Genomic DNA, 19,883 nt, shown 5'->3' with positions numbered 1-19,883 from the left:
CCAACCCATTTCTGAGCACCAGGCCTTGCCATCCAGTGGGCACAGATGGGCTCTGTGGTCCCAATGCTTTGTGCGTTCATTTGTTCGTCCAGCCACCTTTTATGTACACCCACCCTGTGCCGGCCGCTGAGACCAGGACAGGCATGATGCCTGCTTGCCTTTTGATTCAATCAAGTTGGTCCAACAGCCAGTTTAGGGTCATTGGCGTGTAGTTGGTGAAAGCATGGGGCAGCTTGGGAGCCTGGAGGAGGCACCTCACCTGGACAGGGTACCAGGGAAGCTTCAGGGAGAGGGCGGTGCTTGAGCTGGTGCCAGATTCCAGGCCGAGGGAAAGCCCGCAGGCAGGAGAAGGGTGGCATGTTTAGGGATCCCCAACAGGGACAGGGGAAAAGGATGGGACCAAGAATTAGCAGGTGCCACACCAAGCGGGCCCTCAAACACCAGAGCTAGGCTTATGGGCTCTGCTCCAAGGGTAGTGGGGAGCCATAGAGAGTTTTAAGCAAGGGCTGGTCTGATCATGGTAGCAAGAGGTAATCTCTAGTACTTACTATGTGCCAGGCACCATCTTATCACATACATCAACTCATTTAATCTCAATGCTACCCTATCAAGTAGGTGTTACTCTTAATTCCATTTTACAGACCAGGAAACTAAAGCACAGAGAGGTTAAGTCACTTGCCTCAGGGTGCAGAGCTAGAAAGTAGCAGAGCTGGGATTTGAACCCAGTGGATCTGGCTCTTTTGCACACTGAATGCAACCTGACTTTCAGTCATGCAGGGAGGGCTGATGGAGGGGTTTCCGGCACCCACTGGCGTCCAGGTGCCAGGCTGTGCAGCCTGTAAAAAGGAAACGAGATGGCGCAGGTAGTGCAGGCCTGCTAGCCAAGCACCATACCGGGGATCGGTGACGATTATGCTTCCCTTGGCTGAATTTCAAACGGTTTTAAATTTTCCCCTGAACCAGATGGTCTGAGCAGTCAGCCTAGGAAAGGGGAGATTGAGAGGCATTCCTTGGGGCGGCAGGGCCCCTCCCAGCAGCATGCCCTGGGTCTATGCAAGTGGACCGAGGCCCATGGACAGCCACCTGACCTGTGTACCTTGCCTCCTGGAGGCCACAGGAGCTGGAGGCTGAGCTACATTGGCCCAGGCCCTGCCCACTCCCTCGAGATGAAGGCTCAGGCCCCCTCAGCTCACTGAGCTCCCCGCCCCCACCCCCCTCCACCCGCCCTCGCCAGCACCCCTCCCAGCAGTGGCTGGAAGAATTCATCTCCAGTTTGAGGAAGCCCAGGCTCCCAGCCACATCAAAGTCTCTGGCTGGGAGGGGAGCTTCAGGAACTCCAGTCCCTTCCCCCGCTGGGTTTGGCAGGAATGCGAAACCTGTGGGATCTGACAAGATTCAAAGTCAAACCATTTAAATGTACATCTAAAGGTTTATATCATTCTAATGTACGCAAAGCAGCACCTGTCTTATGTGTGACATAGAAGGATGACTCATTTATTTTAAAATACCTAAGAGTTGCCCTAACCAGTTTGGCTCAGTGGATAGAGTGTCGGCCTGCAGACTGAAAGGTCCCAGGTTCGATTCCGGTCAAGGGAATGTACCTTGGTTGTGGGCACATCCCCAGTAGGAGGTGTGCAGGAGGCACCTGAATCGATGTTTCTCTCTCATCGATGTTTCTAACTCTCTATCCCTTTCCCATCCTCTCTGTAAAAAATCAATAAAATATATATTTTTTTAAAAAAATACCTAAGAGCAAATATGAGGCACTTTTTAACAGTGAATTAGCAAATCCTGGCCTATTGTCTATTTCTAATCTGAAGTCTCATCTTTTCATAGGGGCCTGAAGCCTCTCTTCTGAGGAGCATTTTTATAAAAAAAAGTTTATAAAATACCTGTAGGATCTGCCCCCTGTGTCCCCTGCCTAACAGGCCACTGTTGCCCACTGCACAGATGGGGTAGCTGAGGAGGTGGGGGACCTAGAGAGGCACCCACTGTGCTGCTAAAAGCTCAGTTCTGAGCAGCCCCCATCCCCGGCCCCTACGGCTCCCGGTTGGCTCTGTGGCCTTAGCAAGGCCTTGCTGCTCCCGGGGCCTCAGTTTCCCCATATGCGCCGTGGAGAATGGACTTGGAGGTTTGCAAGGTCCTGCCGCTTCCCTGCCCACGTGCGGATGGGCCCTGCTGTCCACCCCAGTGCTCCACCCTCCTGCCCTGGGAAACATGACCGCTAAGGGATTGAGGCCAGAGGCAGGATGAGCCCCAGACCCTCTGTTCTTGGTAGAATTGCTGACGGAGTTCAGGTCCACAGGCCCCAGTTGAAAGAGCAGAGGCTCTGGGGTCAGAAAGTGGGTATAGGGGCAAATCTCAGTCTTTCCATTTATCAGCTCTGGGACCTCAATCCCGTGTCTTAACCTCTCTAAGGCGTGGTGGGTGATGTTAGGAGGAAGTTGCAAGGAGCCAGAATTTGAACTCAAGTCAGCTGGTTGCCCACTGTTATTCTCTACTACCAGTCACTATTGTTGATCAGTGTGGGAGTGAGCTCCCCATCACAGGGGTGTGCAGGTCTGGCCTACAGGAGCCTGCCAGGAAGCTGTGTGCTGGGGTAGGGTGCTAGGAGAAGACAATGGCAGACTCCACTCGCCCTCCACACATCCACTTTGAGGGAGTTGGGAGGCTCCTGAGACTCAGGTGCTGACACTGGGCTCTGCTCTTGTGAGCCTCCACTTTTCCCTCTGTGAAATGGGTCAGCAGCAGAATCAACCGTGGGGATTACATCCCTTCATCAGTGCCTCACACGGGTCAGCTCCTGGCAGGCAGTAGTGTGTAGCATGTGCTTGGCACTTATTCACTCGCCCTCTATCATCCATCCCTTTTTCACAAGAGCTGCGATTGGCCAGGTTTTCTGTCCCAGGCAGGGGCTCCTCCCCACCCAGCCCCAGCTGTGACTTCAAACATCTTCCTGGGAAGTGGCTCCCAGAGAACGGACATGTGGCTTCGATAGAAACCCGGGCCTGCCTCCAGTGGGGTGGGTCAGTCATGCTCATTTGGGGAAGGAGGGTCAGGAGTGGGGGACCTGTAGGACGCAGGACAAGCTGCAGAGTGGCCAGAGCAAGGGTGTGGGTGTGAGGTGGCCCTGGCTCCTTGCCCTGCACAGTGGAGCGGGGGAGAGAGGGAGGCTGGGGCCCGTTGCCTCCTTCTCCCTCCAGACAGAAAGCTTGGTCCTCTTTCTCCCGAGCCAGCCTGGCTCTGGGGCTCTCTGGTGCTCCCGGGGGATAGCAGAGTCCCCTGGGGAACTGGGGTTTTGGACGGTGTCTTCTCTAACACCCTGCCCCAGTGCAGAGCCTTCCCGGCAGGCTCTTCGAAGCCCTGACTTGCACACCTGCTCTGATGGGGACTCACTCCCACACTGATGCACAGTGACAGATAGTGGTGGGGGGGAAAGATGGGCAACTGGCTGGCTTGGGTTCAACTTCTAGCTCTCCCGCTTCCCAACTGTGTGACCAAGGCTGTTTCCTTACTTGTAAAAGGAAGACAACAGCTCTCACTATTATGGCTGCAGCTGCTCATGTTGTTACTATGATGACAGATCACATAACCTTTCTCCCAGAAAGGCTTCGATTCCTAGGATAAGCAGGCTGCTGTGTGATTCCGGCCCAGCCCTCGGCACTTCTGGGCCTCTGCCCCACTCCCAGAGCTCTCCCTTTCCAGGGAGGTTTATGCCTCAACGAGAGACGGAGGCCGGCGGCCAGAAAGTATCTCTCAGAAAGATCCAGACGCCCACCCTTCTGCCCAGCCTCTGTCCTGGCTTCCATGACCCAGGATGCCCACCCCAGTCTGGCTTCATCTCCACTAGAGCCTTCTCCACGAGTCAGGTTATCACATGGTCTGGCTGTGTCCACCTGACGCTGAGGCCCAGAGAGGGGAAGGGGCTTTCCTGGGGTCGCACAGCAAGCTGGCAGCAAAACCAGAACTGGCACCTCACACCCTGTCACCAGGCGTTGTCTTGAACCTGTGAAAACTCTCAGCCGGTTCTGCACAGCAGGATATAAGCTTCCTATTCTGAAGAAAGGGCTGTATGCAGATTCACTGAGCCATGCCTCTGTGCCCTGACCCTGGGGAGCCTGCAGCCTCCTCTGACAGACCAGGTTTTATTGAGCATTTACTATACAGGCCGGCTGCTGAGCTGCCTGTGGCATTACTCCTGCCTTGCGGCAAAGATTTCTCATCCCCGTTTCTGAGCTGAGATAACCGAGGCTGAGCGAGGAGCAGCCCTTTGTCTCTAAGACAGCATTTCCTGAGCACCACGGTGTGTAGCACTGGACCCCACTGGGCTCTAAGCGTGGAGACGCTGGGAACAAAGGCGCCCAGCCAAACCACCCAGCTGCACCCCCCCACCACCCCGTGACCTCCCATTCCAGCTCATTTGGCCCGTGAGACGCTATCTAAGGCTGTGGTGTGGAGCTGAAGCATCCGGAACCCCGGGCAGCTGATAAGAGGAAGCGTCACTTTTTCCAGCTCAGTTAGTAATTGAAAATTTCCCTGTTCCATTTTTAAGTAATTTCTTCTTCAGTTTTCTCATCCCTCACCCTCCCTCCACCCAGACACTTGCCCAGCCCTGTTCTGTGGCCGGTCCCCAAGCTCCCAGGCTGGGTGGACCAGCCTCCTTCATAGGGTCCTCTGTGTCTCCCCAACACGGCTTCTGACCCCTGCAGAACCGACACCACAGTTTCTCCATGGGGCCTTTTCCAGGGGACCCCCTCCCATCTGTGTCCCAGCCCACGGAGGGCGAGTACGGGCAGTGGGTGGCATCCTGAAGGGATACCAGTTGCTAATGTGCTAAGGGACTTTAGACAAATCACTTCCCTTGGCCTCAGTGTTTCCATCTGTGCAGTGGGTGCAAGGGGGAATTTTGCCAGCTCTCATAAAACCAAGAATTTTGTCTCAAGGCTCGGACCTGAGCCCAGAACTCCAGGGAACAGCCGCCTGCCCCTGTCCTGCTCATGCCCTTCCTCCTGTGAGCTAGGCCAGAGTAGCTTGTACTTCGGCTGGGGAGGGAGCTGCCAGGTCCTTCTTGGTCCGTTTCCCCAAGGACTGTGGTTCATATACCTGTTTATGCCCAAGCGCACTCTGGGAAAAGCATGAGACAGCAGAGTCTGAAGACCTGTCTGTGGAGACTTGGCCATGTGTTTCTTGGCTCTGGCCCTCAGTCTCCACGTCTGTGAAATGGGTTGGCTGGCTGACGGCCCAAGGTCTCCTTAAAGGTTTAAATGTACCACCAAGCCCATTCTGGAATGGCAAGGCCTCTAGCTGAGTTCACCCAGGCGAGCCCTCTGCAGAGCCCTCTCTGCAGGCACACTGCCCAGGGGTCACCCACCTCAGGGTGGGAGTGAGTGGGAAATGGGAGGAGGAGGGCACCTCAGGTCCCAGCAGTGAAAAGCCCAGGGCTCTAGGCAGCCCCACCCTCCTGGTTCCCAGCCCGAGGGAGACCCCTGCTGTCCACTGTGCTAGTCCCTTTTCCCTATTCCAGGGCCCCCGAGGACCAGATGGACCAGCTGGGGAGCAGGGGTCCCGGGGTCTGAAGGTACGGACCCCGTGGCCTTCCCTTCCTCTCACCTCCCCGAATGGGTCAGGAATCCAGGAACCTGAGCTCACACCCTCCTCAGCACCAGACCCCTTGGGGACAGCCAGGGGTCCCTGAGCGGCTGTGGGGTCGTTCCTGAGAGCTACCCGGCCTCTTCCCCAACCCCCCTCTCCCCAGCGCTGGCACGGGTCAGGGAAAGGGAGAAGGAGCTTTGAGGCTGAGAGTGAGTGAGAGAGAAAGCATGTGAATGAGAGAGAGTGCAGAGCGTGTGAGGGGGGAGGAGGCACGCGTGGCCTCTGGCCCCTTCCCTAGGACCCCAAGCCCCTCCAGGGTCCCTGAGAGCCCAGGATGCTTCTGTTCCCTTCAGAAGCACCCACGGCAAGCCAATCCCCTTGGTGTCCCCACCTGCACCCTGGGAGGGGCGTGGATCCCAGGGGAGGGAATGCGGGTTCCTCCTCTGGGAAGGGCCTCCCAGTGCCCTCTCCACCTCCGAGTGCTTTGCTTCCCGCAGGGCCCCCCAGGACCGCAGGGCAGACTGGGCCAGCCTGGGCAGCAGGTACGTCAGGCTGCGGCTGCCAACCCCTCCCCGCTCCCTGCTTTGTGACACGTGCCTCTAATGAACCCAAATGTGCTTCCAGGGTGCAGCTGGTGAGCGAGGGCACCTGGGCGCACGAGGCTTTCCTGTAAGTATCACCAGTTCTTGAAACTTCATGGGCTGTGTGGGAGGATGGCAGCCCCTTTAGCCAAGTTCCCATCCTGCTGCACAAGCTCCAAAGGTTCTAGGTGCCCACTCCCTGCCCTGGAGACCCTGCAGCCTGCCTCTCCCTGGGGCTCAGTGTCCCCATCCGTCACCCAGCAGAGAGCGGGGGTAGGACCCTCATAAGCTGTGATGGCTTGACTGAGGCCAAGGGGACAGGCAGGGTGGAGAAGGCCACGAGGGATGAAAGTCACCTTTGCTTGTCTCTGCAGGGCATCCCCGGCCCCTCGGGCCCACCTGGTACCAAGGGCCTCCCAGGAGAACCAGTAAGTGCCCTTCCCTCCCCAGTCTGCATCTTTGCCCAGGCAGATGGCATGGCCCAGGGGGTCCCACTGGAGAGAAGTCGGAGAGGGACAGTGCTGGGCTGACAGGGCAGCCTCGGTGGGTGGAGAGAGCACTGGCTGGGGAGCTCAGGGGCTCTGGGTGGGGTCTAAGCCTCCGTTCTTGCTAGTTACATGGGAATCGTGGCTCCTCATGCCTTCGCCATCCTGTCGTAAAGATGACAGGAGGAAATGTGTGTAGAGTGCTTAGCACAGTGAAAAGCCAAAGAAGGGCAAGAGGGCGGGGCCGGGGGGGGGGGCGTGAGGTTAAACTAACAAGCTGCCTGGGAACTGCAGAGCCCAGTGCGGCTGGAGCGGGGGAGCCAGACACGGTGGGGACAGCCCGGTTATCGGCCCCGCGAGGAGGCTGTGCAGCGGTGCTGCCGGGATGGAGAGGAGAGGACAGAGCCTCCAGGGGCTCAGGAGGAAGAGTCCCCCCCTGGGGCAGGGGGAGCACAGGTGGCTCCTGTCCCCAGGCCACACCGCAACCCCACATCCCGAGGGCCAAGCAGATGCCCTTTTGAACAGTGAATTGGCCAGGGCCTGGGTGGGGGTTTCCAGAAGTGGATCTGAGGTGGAAGGGCATCCAGACAGAGGGAACAGAGTGAGCGAGGCCCCAGAGCAGGAAGGTTTATGAGCAGGGAGGGCCCCCTGGGCTTTAGACGGGTGAACAGCGGTGTGCAGATGGATGGGAGGGGGTGGACCCTCAGTGTGGTCCGTGGTGGGGCTGCTGCAAGAGTCGCAAGTTTTGTGGGTGCTCGCCCTCACCCACTCCTCCAGACTGCGTTATCAAGCCTCCGATCCCAAAGAGGCCCAGGCTGACTTCTCCCAACTGTCTGTGTGTCTGTCTATCTGTCTTCTAGGGCCCTCAGGGACCCCAAGGACCACTTGGCCCTCCAGGAGAGATGGGACCCAAGGTGAGTGCTGAGGGACCCTTTTTGTCCCGTGATGCTGCTAAGGAGGTGTCAGCCCCTCCCAGCCCACCTCCTGAGGGGTCGCTGCAGAGACTGAAGGGTAGGGCCCTGGCAGAGGGTAGGTGCCCTTAAATGGCATAGGGTGCGGAGCTGGACTCCCAGGGGCAGTGGGTGGGATGCAGGGCGCCAAGACCCTCGGGGGGTGGGGGCTGGCAGTGCCTCTTTTGGGCACCAGGGAAAGCAGCAGTGCCCCGCCCCCGCCCTGCTGGACTGCGACCCAGCTTAGGTTTGACTGCAGAACCAGCCTTCTTAAGGTCACGCAGCAGGAGCTCAGAGGAGCCTCAGACACCCCTGCCTTATCCAGAGGAGAAGACTGAGCCCCAGGGTTTACGCGAGGGCTGCAGCCATGCCAGTGGCGATAACTCAGGGCCACTTCCCGCCCTTGTCCTCCTGGCCGGCTGCAGAGAGAAGGGCTGGAATCACTCAGCCCCAGCACAGCAGTTGCTGGCTTCCTCCCCTGGCCTTATGTGAATCATGAAATGTTCCTCCTCGTGCTTGCCAAGGGGCTCCTAATGTGGTAAACCACACTCTTGGAGAGGGAGAGGGCTCGGCGTCCTCTGGGCAGCCCCAGCTCAGCGGCCGGAGCCCAATCCCCTCCATTCCCCTGGTCCCAGCTCCGAGCTCCCAGACCCCTCTGTCTCTCACGCTGTGTGGCGTTGGGCACGGCCCTTGCCCTCTCTGAGCCTCCTTCAGCATCGCCTCCCTTACAACCAGAGGGGGGCCTGGCATTTCCTCTAGAAGGGACCAATGGCATTTTCTTGCAGGGGCCGCCGGGGGCAGTGGGAGAACCAGGCCTTCCTGGGGAAGCCGGGATGAAGGTGAGGAGGAATGAAAGAGCAAAATGACTAGTTGAAACCCCACCGAAGAGAAACGGGCCTTTCTTGTGCTCAGGAGAGTGGGTTCTCCGTGTATCTGGCTGGGGATTGTGCCTGGCCGTGGCCACAGCAGAGGGCCCAGCCAACCCGGGCCCTGCAAAGTTTTCTCTGGCACCTGCCCCCACCCCCACGGTGGGGTGGCCCTACCTCCTGGCTCCCGATAGGATCTGCATTTCAGCTCTGATGCTCCTCATCACCTGCTGGGGAATTAGCGCCCAGGGGTACCTAGGAGGGAGAGCTGCCTTCCGCTCCATTGTTGGAAGAGGACGCTGCCCTTCAGCAGGCCCCCAGCTGATGAGCGATGCGATGCTGGTGGCCTGAGGGCATTGTGGAGGCAGGGCCTGGGGGAGTCCTCCAGAGGCTGTGGGACCGCCATCTGTGCTTGCATCTCCCAGCCATTCAGAGGGAGTCGGACCAGGCCTGGGACTGTCAGTCTCAGCTCGAACAACGCAGAAAACCACCCCGTCGATAAAACAGATGTATGTGGGGGCGTTTGGGTAGGGCTGAGGGCTCAGAGCTGGCTTCCTCCTGTGCCCCAGACACCAGCAGGGAGAGAGTTACAGGCAGGGAGCTTGGAAATCACCGCAGGAGAGAGACCTTTTTGGGGTCCCTTGGAGGGGGTGACATTGACTCTGGCTTATTTAGGGCCTCTTCCTTGTTGGGTTGCCCTTCAAGGCTCTCGGGGAGAGTCAACGCGGTGGCCAGCCAGAGTTGCCATCTCCGAGCTGTCACTCCCTGGAGCCAGGCCACCTGAGCTGCTCCTTATTAGCCATGAACGCGGGCTGGTTACGTCACCCCTGGCCCCTCGGCGTCTTCACTTACAAAAAGGAGATGCCGTTCCTGGTAGCTGTCATGCGAATTCAATGCGTGAAATAAAAATGTACAGCTGACCCTTGAGCCCCGCAGGTTGGAACTGCGCACATTCGTTTACAGGGGGACTTTTTCGATGGACGGTGCCGGTGAAACCTGTGTTGTCCAAGGGTCAGATCCGAGGTTAGGGACCTGCGTATGCCAGGCGACTCTAGTCCCATGCAGATCTTCCACTGTGCCCCTGACCCGAGCCTTGTTAGAGGGCCCATTGCACTTGGAACACGCTACAGAAGTGTGAGCCGTGATGATGGGGGTGGTGGCCAGGGCTTGCTGCCACAGGGGCTCTGGTTGGCGTTCGTCAGTTTCGTGTTGGTTCTTGGGAGTAAGGAGCCCCACCCCCAGTCAGAGCTAGTGAGGGCTGGGGCTGGCCCTACCCAGCCACATGGAGTTGTGTTTGGTTTCTCCTAGGGTGACCTTGGGCCTCTGGGCACCCCTGGGGAGCAAGGCCTCATTGGGCAGCGGGTAAGTTGCAGCAAATTGGGGTGAGGGAGGGCTTTGCTCAGCCTCCCTGAGTCTGTTTCCTCACTTGCAGAAATAGATCATGAGTTTCTGCAGCCTCCGTCAGTCTGTCTTGGTGGGGCAGTGTTTCCGCAGTGTAGAGGTGGGCTTCCAAGAAAAGCATTCTGTGCTCGGTCAGCACGTTTGGGACACACTGCAGGCTCGGTGTTCCCCCTTACATATTAGCGGTAGCATTTTCAAGGCTCTGAGAAGGCCTGCAACCAAGAAATCGGTTTCTTTTGGGTTAATCCGGATCTGGGTATCATTCCCAGACTTGCTGGCAAGAAAGCCTGAGGGCTGGCCTCACTTTCCTCATCTGAGAAATGGGATTCCACCAAGGAGTTCCGTGAGGACTCACTCCAATTCCAGGAATAGCATCTCCAACCATTACCATTTGTGGGTGCTCGTCATTTTCACATGAGAAAACAGACTCCTTTGAGGGCTGAGTAGTTTGCTTGTGGTCAATGATTGGGAAGCCCAGTGGGGCCATTGAGGTCTGCCTGACGTCAAGGCCTTTCTCAGCCACTAGGCCGCACTGCCTCCCGGTCTAGCCAACCAACCAGGATGGCTCTGTGACCGGCAGTTTCTAACTCGAGACCTCCGGCAGCCTCCACGCCAGCCTACTCTGCAGATGGCAGGCTGTGCTTGGGCGTCTGCTCTCCTTTCTTGAAACTGAGTGGGCGCCTCAACCCCCCTGTCACTCACAGAGTCAGCCCCCACTGTGTGTGCGCCAGGCCCCACTGCCCGGAGATCGGGGGTTGGGGGTCCTGCTCCAAGGAGGGGAGGAAGGGAAAGCACAGGGTGCCCCCCCAGTAATGTCTCCTCGTCTTTCCCACCACGCTTTCCAGGGAGAGCCGGGCCTCGAAGGTGACAGTGGTCCTGCAGGGCCGGACGGGCTGAAGGTAAGTGTCCTCGGTGCAGGGTCTGGGGAGGAGGGGGTGTCCTGGAACTGCCCCTCCCTGTCCCCCCACAGCCCTCCCATCCAGTCCCTAAGTTTTCTCCCAGAAACACCATGTTCTCCTGAAGCCCCGAGAGCAGACCTCAGGCTGTTCCCATCGAGAGTGGGTGAGGGTGAGCCCTGCCCACTGTCCCCACCCTGCTCAGGTGGGTTTGAGGACCATCCCCACCCTCCACTCCTCCCCACTTCCCTTCTCCTCAAAAGTGCAGCCTCTCTTGGCTAAGGGTGGTACCTGAACACCAGCAGCTCTGATTATCGATTATCTTCCAAACATCCCAAAAGATCAGGGAAAACATCATCACCACCCATGACCTATAAGCACCACCTATGGAGGACTAGTCACGCATGTACCAGGTATTCTGCTGAGTCCTTTACATGGCTCGCCTTGATCAACACTATGGGCTAAGGCAGAGGTCCTCAAACTTTTTAAACAGGGGGCCAGTTCACTGTCCCTCAGACCGTTGGAGGGCCGGACTATAGTTTAAAAAAAAACTATGAACAAATTCCTATGCACACTGCACATATCTTATTTTGAAGTAAAAAAACAAAAACGGGAACAAATACAATATTTGTATTTGCATGTGGCCCGCGGGCCGTAATTTGAGGACCCCTGGGCTAAGGTCTGTATTTAGATAAACAGAGAAATTAAGAGAGACTCAGAGAGCTTAGCCAACTTACCCAAGCACACACAGCAGATGACTAGCACAGCCAAGACCCAAGCCTCGGCTTGCTCTCTGCACCGTGTGCCCACCCTAAAGGGGAAGAGACTGGGGCTCAGAGGGAGGTAGAGGTGCATTCGTCCAGTGTCTATTGCTGTGAGTGGAGGATCCAAAATTCAAACCCAGGGCTCATGGGCATCAAAGCCTGAGGGCCTAACGCAGACCTGCCACGTCATCTGTCAGCCACAGGTGCTAGAACCTTAGGAGGTGCTGGTGCTGCCTCCGGTACCAGCCCTACCTCCCGCTCAGGCCTGTCTCTGATCTCCATCCCTGACCCAAGAGTGGGCTTTCCCCGGTGCTGACCAGTAACACTGTGAGTCTCCCCGACCCCTACCCCCAGCCCAGGCTCACACATGCCATATCCCGGGCTTCCCTCTGTCATCCATTTATTCTCCATCTGAGCACCCCTCTTCTCTGGGCCGGAATTCCCCCACCCCTACACCTCCACCCCCATTCCCTGCCCCCGCAGTTGCTCTGGTCCAGAGCTTCCCCCTCCCCCCCCCCCCCCCCCCCCCCCCCGACCGGCCCTTGCTGGCTTCCATCTACCTGCCCTATGTTTATCTTGCAAGGGCAAGAGCGCCCCCTGTCTGCCTCTCCCAACCCGGCTGCACAGAGGATGTAAACGGGAGCATCCGACAGCCCCTCCACACCCTGTGCCAAGTGCCTGTTCCCTGTTTGGTGGCATTGAAGAATGTTCTGGCTAAAATGCTTTGTGTACCCACCGTGTGCTTGCACCACCTGCCTTAGGAGCTTTACTGAGTGAACACATGTAATCCCCCCAGCAGCCCTGTGGGCCAGATCCCTTAGCATCCCCAGGGCACAGGCGAGAAAACAGGCAGGACGCGGAGGCTTGCCCGGTTCTGGGCAGCCACCTTCCGCTCCTTGGAATCGTGGCTGAGGCGGGATGGGAGGGGGTCCCAGGTCTGGTGCCTCACACAGTCCTTCCAGCACCTGCCGTGGCTCCGCAGCCCGGGCTCCTTCCTCTGTCACCCCCTCCAGGGCCAGTCCTCCCCAGTCCCTGGGCCAGAGGAGCCACACCCACGTGCAGTGTCTTCCCGGGTCCCCGCCTGTATCCCAGGAGAGAAGCCGTTTTCTCTATGGCGTTTGTTTGTTGACAATCACCTTCCTGGTGAAAACAACCCTTGGGAGGTGCACACACTTCACAGAGAACAGAGAGCTGACAGCCAGCCCGTCGATGGTGCTGAGGACGGTGGCGGCGACTCTTAGTCACAGCGAGCCTTTACCCAGCACATGCTTAGTTTACAAACCAGGGCGCTTGCCCAGGGTCACACAGCTGGTGAGAAGTGGCAGCGAGATTGGAATGTAGGCAGCGTAACCCCAGAGGTGAGGGAGGTATTGTCCCCCGAGCACTGAACCTTGGCACCAGAAGGAGCCAGTGCCCTGCCGCTGACTTGCGTGTGGTGTTGGGAAGTCTCTGCCTCTCTCTCTGGGCCTCAATTTCCTCGTCTGTAAGTGGAGAGAGTTGACTAGGCAACTTGCAAGCCTCTTCGGTGCATTGGCAGATGTCCTAGGACTTTGGGATTCTCAGCACCCCAGAGCCCATTCTGCATGGGATCCACAAGGACTCCCCCCGCTCCGCCCGCCCAGCTGTGTGGGAGCCCAGATGTGGGGGTGTGGGAGCTCTCTGGAGCCAGAGCCCCTGCAGGGCCTGGGCCAAGGCCCTTGGCTGAAAAGCCGCTCAGCCACCTGAGCAGGCTGCCTGCCTCTCAGAGCCGGGAGAGCGGGTGGCCAGGGACCACAGGCCAGAAGGGGAATCCTGGAGCCAGGGGCGTCTGCAAGAGTGTCATCAGGCCACTCCTGTCTCCACGCCAGGCCCCGCTTGGGATCTGAGAATCTCGGTAGGAAGGAGCCTCAGACAGCAACCTGCCTCTCTTTCCTGGAGCCCAGGTCTGCTCCACACTGGCCCACACGATAGCTTAGAGTCTCTCTCCCTCATCTGTGTCATCTCTGGATCCCTCTCCACTGGGAAGTCCTCCCTGGCTGAGCTAGAAACTGCCCCAGCACCCCCCAGACCAGCCCCCTGCACCCAGAGCCCCAGCCCCAGCAGGAGGGGCCTGCAGTGCGTGCTCTCAGCGACCCTGTTCCCAGGCTCCGGCTTCATGCCCTCTGCACCCGCTCTTTCTCCGGGACGCACACCAGTTTATCCGAGTTCCTCGTAAAGTGTGGCGCCAGGAAACAAAACTGGCAAAGACACTGCTTCTCTAAGCCCGCTCCCCACCCACCCTTCCTACACCCATGACGTCATACCCTCTCCCTATGGTCTCTCTGATCGTCACAGTGAGCCACCTTCAGACCGGCCACAGGTCCCACCGGGCCTGCCAGCCCCAGTGGAGGCAGCGTTCTGCAGCCACTGCCTAGGCTGCACCCCCAGCACCTACTCTGCCCATGGGGCCAAGGGCAACAGCCCATGCCCTCTCTGGCACAGCCCGCCTGCCAGACACAGCGGGACATGGGCGGCGCGATTCTGTACAAGTGCCAGCTGCCATCCACTCGCCAGAGGGAATGTTCGGGGGCCAGTGAGAATGAGAGCCACACAGAGCAGACAGCAGTGGGAAAACGTGCTCCCAGGAGAGTAAGATATTAACCAAGGAACTATGGAACCACGCAGTCTCATTGGGCGCTGCCTTTAAGCTTAGCTCGTTGCTAGCTGGCTGTGTAACCTTGGAACCACTGTTTCGCTGCTCTGAGACGGGTTCATAGCCATCAAAACCATCGCCTCTCATTATGAACGCTGTAAACTTTGCATGTGAGCAAAGGTCGAAAATGCAACTCAGGAAAATGGGAGAGTTCTGAGAATCAGAATTGGGTGAATTTTTCCTTTAGAAAAATTTATTTCAGCTTCTTAACGATTCTTGTCTTCCCCATGTGCCTACATTGGAGAGAGAAAGAGCCCTAGTCTCCCCTTCCTGGTCCCTTCCTGTGAACTTCATGGGGGCGGTGGGCGGGGGGGCTGCTGGTCAGGGTCTTCTCTTTCCTGAGCCACCAGGTACGGTCACTAGCAATTGCCATGTCAGGGATGTTCCCTGTGCCATGGGGCTGTGCCAGCACAATCCTGTGGCAGCTCGGAACCGTCAGAGAATGAATGCAGAAGCTGGTCAGCTGTGGACGTCTGAGTGAGCCCTGAGGTTTGGGCTTGATGACTAATTTATTCTCTCTCTTCTCCTCATTCCCTTCCCACCCAGGGGGACAGGGGTGACCCAGGGCCTGACGGTGAGCGTGGCGAGAAGGGCCAGGAGGGACTGATGGGCGAGGATGGCCCCCCTGGCCCGCCTGGCATCACTGGCGTCCGGGTGAGTATACATGGCTGAGTGCCACATGGAGGGCTCCCGGGGGCAAATGACATTCGTGCCTATTTCAGGCAGTTGCGGGGAGGCCTTTCGGCAGCAGGCACCTCAGGGTCTTCTGCTGTGGTCCTCCCTCTCCTGCCTAAACCTCCCATGGCTCCCCAGTACCGCGAGAGTAGTATCACTCTCTTTAGCATGAACCCTGCACAAACCAGCCCCCTTCTACCCCACCGACCACATCCTGCCCAACGCCCCACCAGCCACACTGAATTTAACAGGAAAAGTTCAGAGGGGAGGACACTGGCCCCGACTCTCTAGCAGGAACTTGCTGTGTGACCGCCCACATACCCTTGCCCGCTTTCAGTCCTGCCCGTGGTCTGATGAAGGATTTGGAAGGAATGTGTGCTGAGATCACTTTGAGTCCCGACATTCCAGGGGCCCTTTTTTAGGGAGCTTTTGAGTATCCCAACTGTGGAAAGGGCAAAAGTGTGCGGCAGAAATAGCCCCGGACCCAAAGTCCAAAGGTTAAGATCTGGCTCATGACCTTGACCTCACTCTCTGCATGACCTGGAACAGATCACTGCCTCTCTCTGAGCCTTGGTTTTCTCATTGATGAAAAGAAAACTTTGGATAGAAAGGCGTTTTCTAAAATGCAACAGAAGTATAAAAGATTGCCTTTGTGAATCTGGGAAAGGAAGTGACTAGAAGCTGCTGGTGGTGGTGGTGATGATGATGGTGGTAATGGTTATAGTGATGATGATGACGATGATGATGATGATGATGATAGTGGTAGTGATAGTGGTGATGGTGGTGGTGGTGGTGGTCATAGTGGTGATGATGGCGGTGATGGTAGGAGTAGCGATGGTGATGATGGATGGTGGTGGGGATTTTGGTGGTGGTGATGATTATGGTAGTGTTGGTGATGGTGATGGTGGTGGTTGTCATAGTGGTGATGATGGCGGTGATGGTGGTAGTAGCAGTGGTGATGATGGATGGTGGTGGGGATTTCGGTGGTGATGATGATTATGGTAGTGGTAGTGATGGTGATGGTGATGGTGATGGTGGTGGTGGTCATAGTGGTGATGATGGCGGTGATGGTGGTAGTAGCGGTGGTGATGATGGATGGTGGTGGGGATTTCGGTGGTGATGATTATGGTAGTGATGGTGGTGGTGATGGTGATGGTGGTGGTGGTCATAGTGGTGATGATGGCGGTGATGGTGGTAGTAGCGGTGGTGATGATGGATGGTGGTGGGGATTTCGGTGGTGATGATTATGGTAGTGGTAGTGATGGTGATGGTGATGGTGATGGTGGTGGTGGTCATAGTGGTGATGATGGCGGTGATGGTGGTAGTAGCGGTGGTGATGATGGATGGTGGTGGGGATTTCGGTGGTGATGATTATGGTAGTGGTGGTGATGGTGGTGGTGGTGGTAGTGGTGGTCATAGTGGTGATGATGGCGGTGATGGTGGTAGTAGCGGTGGTAATGATGGATGGTGGTGGGGATTTTCGTGGTGGTGATGATGATGATAGTGGCAATTGCAGCAGTGATAGTGTTGGTGATGGTGAGTGCAGTGGCAGTAGTGGTGACAGTGGACATGGTGATGCTGGTGGTTTTGGTGGTGGTGGTGATGGTGGTGGTGGTGGTGGCGGCAGTGTTATGTTCATATTTTGTTGTCACTGGAGCTGGAAAGAGGATCATTGAGGCCAGGCTGAGTGTGTGTCGGGTGACGGAGGTGGTGAGAACCCTGTATTTGAGTCTCTTTGGCATCAGGACTGCAGGACAAGTATCTCCCACTCTGTGGCTGGAAACAGTTGAGTGTTTAAAAATAGAATTTTATGAGCCACCAGGGCTTTTCCCAAAATACATCTATATGGATGGGGGCCCAGTGAAAGTCTTCCTTCTGGCCCCGGGGCCTCCCCGCACTGGATGCGCCAGCACTTGCTCAGGGTTTCCCACACCATGGGGACGCTCCCAGCTGCAGAGAGCCGTCGGAACCAGTGGCCAGCTGCCCGCCGCCGGGGATGACTCCGTCTCCCTGGCCCTGTACTGGACACTTTGGCACTGACTCCTTTCTCCTTCGGACAAGGAGTCAGCCACTGCAGTCACCTCCGTCCACCCTTAAAGCCCAGCAACCCCTGTATCCTGATTTCACAATCCCCCAACCAGGACCAGCCTGGGCCCAGGGACACCTAGAAACGGAGGGCTCATGTCTCATTTCTAACCTGGTCCTCGTCCCACTGAGCCTGTGTCTTTAGCTCTAAAATGGGATAAGTAATCCCTTCCTCTGAGCTCTATGTTGAGAATTGAATGAGATAAGAGGTGGAGTGTGGACACATTGCCTGGCCATGGTTGAGGCCGTGACCATTGCTAGGATTTTATTACTAGAGGAGCAAGAGACCTGGGCAAGTCCATGGCTGTCTGACAGAAACAGAATACAAGCTACATGTGTGGTTTAAAATGATCTAATAGTTACATTTTTTAAAAGGCAAATAGAAACAGGTGAAATTGATGGTGGTGACATTTTATTTAGCTCCAATATATCCCACATACAAACATTTCAACATGTAATCAATATAAAAATTATTAATAAGGTATTTTGCATTTTTGATACTGTGTCTTTGAAACCCAGTGTATAGTTTATATGTATAGCACCTCTTAATTCAGATGCTAAATTATTATTGAAAAAAAAACTAGGTCTGTGTTTAGGTTTCATAAAATACAAAGTTGAAAATGTAGATTCATATCCCAAGTTGTTCCTAACATACTTGAAAGTTTTCCAGTAATTTAACTGCCCATTTTTTACATTTAAATTTAAGTTCATTAAAACTTAATCAGATTAAGGATTCAGTTCTTCAGTCACAGTAGCCCCATTTCAAGTTCTCAGTGCCATACATGGACAGGGCAAGGCTAGTTCAAGACCTTCGTGGTAAAGGTGGGGAAACTGAGGCACAGAGAAGGGCAGGGGCTTGTCCAGGGTCCATAAAGACTCAAGCACTGGGATGAAGGGCCACTACTCCTTCTGGCTTGAGGTCCCCAGGATGGTGTGGCTGGCACCTCCCTTTGGCACAAAGCTGTCTTCTCCAACACGCTTTGGCCACATTGTGTCTTTGAAGCAGACATTTGTCCCTTATTCTAAATCGCAGCCGGCCTGCCTGTAAGATTCATCCTCGGGCCATCCTCAGGGCAGCTGCCGAAATCTGCACCGGGAACCAAGCCCCTCTAGTTTAGCCCAGGTGTATCCTTGTTCCTCTAGGATCCCCTCTTCCGAACCCTTGTCCATCACAATTAGTCCGTGCCTCCTCTGAGAAGGCAACTCCTATTCTGAGAGGGGGCCATCACCTCCCTCATCCTACAACATGTGCCTCTGCTAATGCAGCCAAGGGGATCGAATCAAACCAGCTCTTCAGTGCCTGCCAAGAACATAGGTGTTCTTCAAAGTTCCCTTGGAGGGGTGGGCCTTCAAGGGACTTTCCTCTGAGGGCAGCTGGTGTCCTTTCTAAGCCAGAAGTGCTGCCTGCCTTACCCCCTATGTCCCAACCCAGTGTGGCCCAGGGTTGGGGCTCTCTTCTCCTTCTCTTGCTTTCTCATCTCTCTCACACTCATTCACCCTCCCCAGCCCTGCCTCGAACTGAGTTTCCTGATAACTATGGGGACAAAGCCAGATTGCCCCCCGCCCCGCCCCCCGCTTGAGGCAGTGCAGGAGAGAGTAGCATTTGGGGATGCCTTGGGGGGAAGAGGCAGCGTGGCCCATTAAAGGGATCTCCTGGGTGCTCCAGTGGAAGAGTGGGAAGGGCAGCTGGCCTTCCTGGGACAGTGCCCTCCTGTGAGGAGCCCTTTGAGCCCTAGCTCCTGCGAGGGGGACCCTGGCAGTGGGATGTGACCTCAGGGCTTAGCAGAAGTGACGCTCAGTATCTCAGAGAGGAGGGAGGGCCTACAACATGTCTCCTGCCTGCCTGGTGTCACCAGCTGGCACCTGAGCCCTGGACAGGGAATCACGGCCCCACCGTGGGTCAGCAGGGGCCCTGGGCAGGTGGCTTTCCCTTTGGGCACTTCGGCTGCCTCCTCTATGGGAGGGAGTCTGAATCGGGCCTCAGGCTCGGGGTCGTTAGGCAGATGGAACAATTCATGGCACATGGAGGGAGCTCAGTGCAGGAAGCAGTTTGCACTGGGACAGCCTGGGCCCCTAACAGAAACCATGACAACAGCCGCTTATCCATCACCGACTATGGCCCAGGCGCCTTGGCAGCACGACACTGTGTCACCGGGTTGAATCCTCGGCTCTCTCCCCACTTTGCAGACAAATCCGCCAATCACAGGAAGTTAGGTCATGCTCAAGGTCATGTGGAGTGGCGTGCAGAATCAGCGGGGAACCCACGCAGTCGGCCTCCAGAGCGAGTGCTGTGATGCTGCGTGGACCTGCCTAGTTGTCCCTCATTTCTCATCTTTTCCTCCTTTCCCTCCTTCCTCAGGGTCCTGAAGGAAAACCAGGGAAGCAAGGCCAGAAGGGCCGGACCGGGGCCAAGGTAAGATCCCCCCATCTCCTCCTGCCATGACCCACCCGTGGCCCCCTCCCTCTCCCCCTCCATCTCCCCTCTTCTCCCCCTCCTCCCACCAGAGGCCTGGTGACGCCCTGTCTCTCCTCCCGCTGCAGGGTGCCAAGGGCTACCAAGGACAGCTGGGTGAGATGGGAGCCCCTGGAGATCCCGGACCCCCTGGCACCCCAGGCCCTAAAGGGTCCCGGGGCAGCCTGGGACCAACGGTGAGAACACTGGGTGGGGTGGGTGGTGTCAGTCATGGGCAGAGGGGCCAAGGGCAAAAAGGGAGGTCTCCCCACTCCAGCTGTCAGCTGAACCCCTGTTGTCTCAGCCACTCCCTTTGCATCACGGGTCCCTTTGGGGGCTGCAGAAGCTGGAAGAGCGCACACCACACAGTCTGACGGGTCCTGGCCTCCTGAAGACCCGGATGAATGAGCCCTGTTCATCTTAATCTCATTACACCAGGCTCTTGGGTGTGCTTTTCTTAAACAA

At 56.8% G+C, this 19,883-nt stretch overlaps 1 protein-coding gene across 1 annotated transcript in view; it reads left to right on the top strand.

Annotated features, from left to right (window-relative positions):
- The window catches only part of COL27A1 (collagen type XXVII alpha 1 chain), a gene marked incomplete at its 5' end in the record, with an annotated part of 128,550 nt that overhangs the window by 85,501 nt on the left and 23,166 nt on the right, over positions 1-19,883 (top strand). Inside the window, 11 exons of the mRNA XM_081103611.1 lie at positions 5,525-5,578; positions 6,090-6,134; positions 6,217-6,261; positions 6,548-6,601; positions 7,519-7,572; positions 8,394-8,447; positions 9,783-9,836; positions 10,721-10,774; positions 14,753-14,860; positions 19,326-19,379; positions 19,508-19,615. Coding sequence (XP_080959737.1) covers positions 5,525-5,578; positions 6,090-6,134; positions 6,217-6,261; positions 6,548-6,601; positions 7,519-7,572; positions 8,394-8,447; positions 9,783-9,836; positions 10,721-10,774; positions 14,753-14,860; positions 19,326-19,379; positions 19,508-19,615 — 684 coding nt within the window. The remainder of the gene's footprint in view (positions 1-5,524; positions 5,579-6,089; positions 6,135-6,216; positions 6,262-6,547; positions 6,602-7,518; positions 7,573-8,393; positions 8,448-9,782; positions 9,837-10,720; positions 10,775-14,752; positions 14,861-19,325; positions 19,380-19,507; positions 19,616-19,883) is intronic.

This window comes from Myotis nattereri (assembly GCF_964212035.1).
Source record: "Myotis nattereri genome assembly, chromosome: 12".
Classification (NCBI taxonomy): Eukaryota; Metazoa; Chordata; class Mammalia; order Chiroptera; family Vespertilionidae; genus Myotis; species Myotis nattereri.
The sequence above is the reverse complement of the archived record's forward strand: the minus strand, read 5'-3'. Positions and strand labels throughout refer to the sequence as shown.